This window comes from Electrophorus electricus, chromosome 16 (assembly GCF_013358815.1).
Source record: "Electrophorus electricus isolate fEleEle1 chromosome 16, fEleEle1.pri, whole genome shotgun sequence".
NCBI classification, from domain to species: domain Eukaryota; kingdom Metazoa; phylum Chordata; class Actinopteri; order Gymnotiformes; family Gymnotidae; genus Electrophorus; species Electrophorus electricus.
In genome coordinates this window covers 7,357,109-7,362,155 of record NC_049550.1, presented here as the reverse complement: position 1 = coordinate 7,362,155, position 5,047 = coordinate 7,357,109, and the positions used below count along the sequence as shown (strand labels likewise).

The 5,047-nt window shown below is 38.2% G+C and overlaps 1 protein-coding gene across 1 annotated transcript; it reads left to right on the top strand.

Moving 5' to 3' along the window:
* Positions 1-1,328: 1,328 nt before the first annotated feature.
* On the top strand, positions 1,329-3,363 carry msx1b (muscle segment homeobox 1b). The gene is made up of 2 exons (XM_027008438.2): positions 1,329-1,778; positions 2,187-3,363. Exons 1-2 carry the CDS (start codon positions 1,403-1,405, stop codon positions 2,591-2,593), a joined length of 783 nt encoding a protein of 260 aa, XP_026864239.2. The 5' UTR covers positions 1,329-1,402; the 3' UTR covers positions 2,594-3,363.
* The last annotated feature ends 1,684 nt before the right edge of the window (positions 3,364-5,047 follow it).

Here is a 5,047-nt window from a genome sequence, read left to right as displayed (position 1 = left end):
CAAATAGTTTGAATCAAGATGTGGTACATTATACATTAGGCAGCATGTAAACTGTTTCTCACTAATTAATGGAATAAACAATTTACCTATTTTACACATCAATGTTCAAAGATAAACGTGTTCTTTTTCCTCTCAAAGTTATTGTATCTAGGACTGTTTTTGGACTTTCGTCGTTTCTCACCAATTAATGGAATAAACAATTTACCTATTTTACACATCAATGTTCAAAGATAAACGTGTTCTATTTCCTCTCAAAGTTATTGTATCTAGGACTGTTTTTGGACTTTCGTCGTCTGAAACGTTCGTGGTATCCATTAGTGTAAGTGTTTTATGATCAAAAACAAAAATAATGGTAAACAAAAAAAGGCTGGAAGACCTGAATTCCAGAGCATAAACGGTTAATATTCTTGATGTAAGCCACCGGCCTTCCAGCTATGCACTACTGGACTAGGACATATTTTCAATTGTTTAAGTGAAGTTAACTGTTGCCTTTTCTCCCTGAGGTAGCTTCGCTTTTGATCCTGCCCTGACTGGCGCCTGGCAAAACGCAATTCGTCTGGCTTATTAAATGCCCAGACCAAGAGAGAGAAATGCCTGTTGCTTCTTAGCTGTTGCTTTTGTAACCTCAAAAGCCCATGTAAAGCTTTAAATTACGGAAATGTAGTGTGAACTCTGACCCTATCAAATCAATTTATTTATTTGCAAATGTCTTTATCGGTGAATCAAAAACGAGTAATTTCTGTATAAACAAGGGAGCTGTTTTATATCCAAGAATAATTTTTCGTTTAAACCCTGTAGGTCTATATTTTCTCACTGCAGTACATTTATTAAATGTAATACAGTGTATTTTATTAATAATGTTTTTCACTTACATTTATTTTCGCATGCTTCGGTGCGGTCAACTGAGATTCTAACAGGCTATGTTGATTTTCTTCCAGACTGTTCTGATATAGGTTAAAGTTTCGGCGTGGGATAAGTTCATTCCTTTGTGCAGTCTCAATGACTATTCAACAGTTGGATATAGATACTTCTAAAGCTTCCCCACTGTTTAATTGGGCTAAAATTGGTCTGCTTGTGTTGCAAAGAGTCAGGAGCCCTCGGGCTATCAATACATCATCTCAGCAAGACGTCCGTGATTAACTACTCGTTTTTCTGAATATCCTCTTGAAGTCTTTCAAGGAGCGTTTACACCAATCAAAACGGACCTCTTGGACGTCACGTGGCCAATTTAACAAGCTGATTGGAAGATGAGGGGAGGGCGGGAGTAGTATGTCCCCGCTTATAAGTGACATCGTCCTTTAAGAAACAAACTGTCAAAAGTCGAAAGAACTAGGAAGGAGTACGGCATCTGAGGCAGCCTACATGTTTAAAGGCGCTCACTCGGACGCCCTAGGAGCCCACGATGAATTCTCCTAAGGCAGCGATTTCTACGGAAACTTCAGCACGCGATAAAACGGACGCAGAGAGTGAGGACAGTAAACCAAAAGCGACTGTGGTTGACATGGAAGCTAAAAACAAGGCGAATTGCCACCCGTTCAGCGTTGAGTCGCTGATCTCAAAGAAGACGTCCTGCAGGACTGCGTACTCTCCACCGGAGCGAGTGCCTTGTCCTGAGCAACTGGGGCAATATCCTCAGAGGAATTACTTCGCCCAGAAAAGTAAAGTTTCATCTGAAGATTTTCCCAGTGTGTCGGACAGCTTGAACGACGAGAGTGAAGACTCAAGCGACAAGGAACAGAGCACTTGGCTAAAGAGCCCCTCCTTCTCATCTTCACCAAGTAAGTCAGCATGTCTTTTTCTTGACTTAGAATGTCCTCGGGAATTTATACCTGGGTTCATTCGCTGTCTGAGTGCTTCTATGCAATAATAATTACATATAATAGTAAATGTAAAATTATTAATGTAGAATTGATAACTACAGTAGCTAGTAATTACAGTGAATAGGAGGGTGCACATCCGTCAAATTGTATAGCTAATATAGTACTAATAATAGTAATAGTTAGATTATTAATAATAACTTTAGCTCTGTTCGTACAATGAACGGTTCATTACGCATCCTATTGCACACTCACTGTAGTAACTAATCTTAGTGATTAATCTAGTGATTCAGTTTATCAATCACAATAACTGCGTTATTACCTAACATTTCTTTGGAAATTAACAACAATTTTATGTTTCTTGTCAAGGACACTCCAGTCCAACACAATGCAACTTGCGCAAACATAAGAACAACAGAAAACCTCGTACGCCCTTTACGACGTCACAGCTGCTGTCTCTCGAGCGAAAGTTCCGTCAGAAGCAGTACCTCTCCATTGCGGAGCGAGCCGAGTTCTCCAACGCTCTCAACCTCACTGAGACACAAGTCAAGATCTGGTTCCAAAACAGAAGAGCTAAGGCCAAGAGACTCCAGGAAGCCGAGCTGGAAAAACTGAAGCTAGCGTCAAAACCCATGCTACCAACCTTTGCGTTACCGTTTCCCCTTGGAGCGCATATGGGTCCTTCCATGTACGGAACACCAACCTCTATTCCACGACCGAACATAGCGATGCCCGGACTATTTAGTGGACCTTACGGAATGTATTATCTGTCCTAAAAGGTGTGCGACGATTTCATCGACGAAAAGCCTCTCATTTTCACCTTATTGTGCAAATATTTACATTGCAATAACTTTGACAAAAAAGTAAATCATTTCAATACCTCTAATCAGTGCCACGTGCACATTATTCTAGTGTTCTTGCGTCGGATTATGGTTGTTCTTAAGCAATCTCAAGTTTCTGTTTTGACATTTTCGCACTCACCAATGATTAATTTCCACGTAGCCTTAAAAATATCGCAGATGTCGCACAAATCAATGCACCCCACATTAGGTTTGAGTGTGTGTTTGTGTGATGGATATATTCGTGCTCTTGTGGAGCAGAGTGATGTGGGTTATTTCAAGAATATTGCAATGTAAAACTCTGGGGTTGTCCATCATGTGACAAAAGTACTTACTGGCCTTATCTAAAAAGTGCCTTGAAAGACCAAATATTTATTAGTCAATAAAGATTATTCTTTTAAACATTAAGTTCTCTTTTTTAATCTTCGCCCTTCATTTTTCTCGACATAGCCTTGCCTGTTATAGTTGGAACCTAGCAGAAGTCCCGCAGACTATTATGTAGCATTAATGGTAATAGACGAGTTGTCGTAGTATGCCAGATTTTTAAAAAGATCAATGTACCACAGCCTATTTTCACGTTTCATTTTTTCTTTTAGTAAAAGACTGGTATATATTTAAGGAATAATTTTGTTTTAGATCAAAAACATTCTTGGAAGTTGCATTTTCTTTTTATTTTCATTGGTTTCTACATTTCCTTTCACCCATTAAATAATTCCAACCATTTTGGGTACTGAATTATTCCTCTTTGCCCCTTATTGATAGTTCTGCAATAAAATGATGCGTTGTTGCGCTTTAACAGCAAAAAACAATGAGTTTATGCGGAAATCCTAAAAAAACAAAAAAAAAACAAAAAAAAAGAAAGAAGACAATCCAATAGTCGATTATGACGACTTTGTTGCACATTTATATAGTACAATATTATTGATGTCACGTGTGCAAATGTGTTTAAGATATTACTTTTCACATTTAAACGCTTGTGTTGGACTTAAACAAACTTACAATATGCTGCCTCCGAGATCATTAAAACACATATGCAAGTTTATTCTGTATGAAATTTAGGTATCCGTATCTTTTATGCGCTTGTGCGTGGCACTATGCCCCGCTCTCTCGTGAACAAGTTCTATTAAATTTTGCGAGTTTACCTTCAGCTGTAGGCACAGGTATATTTCCAGCAGGCCGGTCATGGCTCAGTCTCAGTAACAGACATACATCTCCAGTACTTAGGCCTGTTTAAATACGTTAATTTCAAGATGTAAATTTTTACACATTTCTGATTAAAGACCATTTGAATGACACCTTCCGATCCTGCTTTCGCTTTGCGGCAGTTTTCAGTCTTCAGTTTTTAGAGAGGACTGACTTTCACGCAGTAACCAAAGTGCTTAAAACAGTGCTACACATGCACATCATTTATTTCTGATCTGCGCGATAGACAGAGCCACGGTTCCTGATGCATGATCTGCAATTTTCACTGTCCTGTCAGTTAGAAAACTTATCAATTATTTCTCCATATAGAATATACCCTTCATATACATTCACTGTTCCCAGATCTGTGCGAGGTGAAACTGATTCACCTTGGCCAGCAATTATGGAAAGCACACTTGAGTATTTTAACAGTATTTTTTGTCATACTTTATTAATTTTTCGAGAAATACGATTACTTTTTATATACTTTTACTTTTTATATACTTTTAAATATTCTTTAAAGAATCAAGTATAGTGTCAGGAAATCTGTAGTTCAGTGTTTAGCAGAATTACAACAAGTTGTCAGTTCGTTAAACACATGTGTGCCATAGCACTGTACGTAGGCTATCAATTCTTTTTTTCAGATCAATCTTTAGGTGTGTGTCTGTGTGTGTGTGTGTGTGTGTGTGTGTGTGTGTGTGTGTGTGTGTGTGTGTGTGCGTGTGTGTGTGTGTGTGTGTGTGTGTGTGTGTGTGTGTGTGTTTGTGTATACAGTATGTATATATATATATATACTTTCAAGACAAGTTCAGTAAATGTTGATACAACAAAAACTGTAATAATTCATTAAAACAATAAAACATACAACTGACTAAAATGTATGACAGCCTATGAAAGAAGGTGTACTTATTTCTTTTTGAAGACTAGCTAATCTGTCAGGCTGAAGGTTGCATAAGCTTCATTTGATGCATGTGACACCTGTGTTGAAATACTGGCTACATCACATTCTTTAAGCCCTTCATGCATTCTGAGATGTGTTTGAAGCTTGGTCACATAAACACATGCATACACTGCTTAAATGCAAAGATGGGAGCAGTCCTACCATACATCTTCCTCTGTTAGACCACATTCACTTCCACCAACATGCACAAGGCACATTTAATGTTGCAATTGTTCAGGGACCATGTAACTCTGTGTTGGCACAAATAT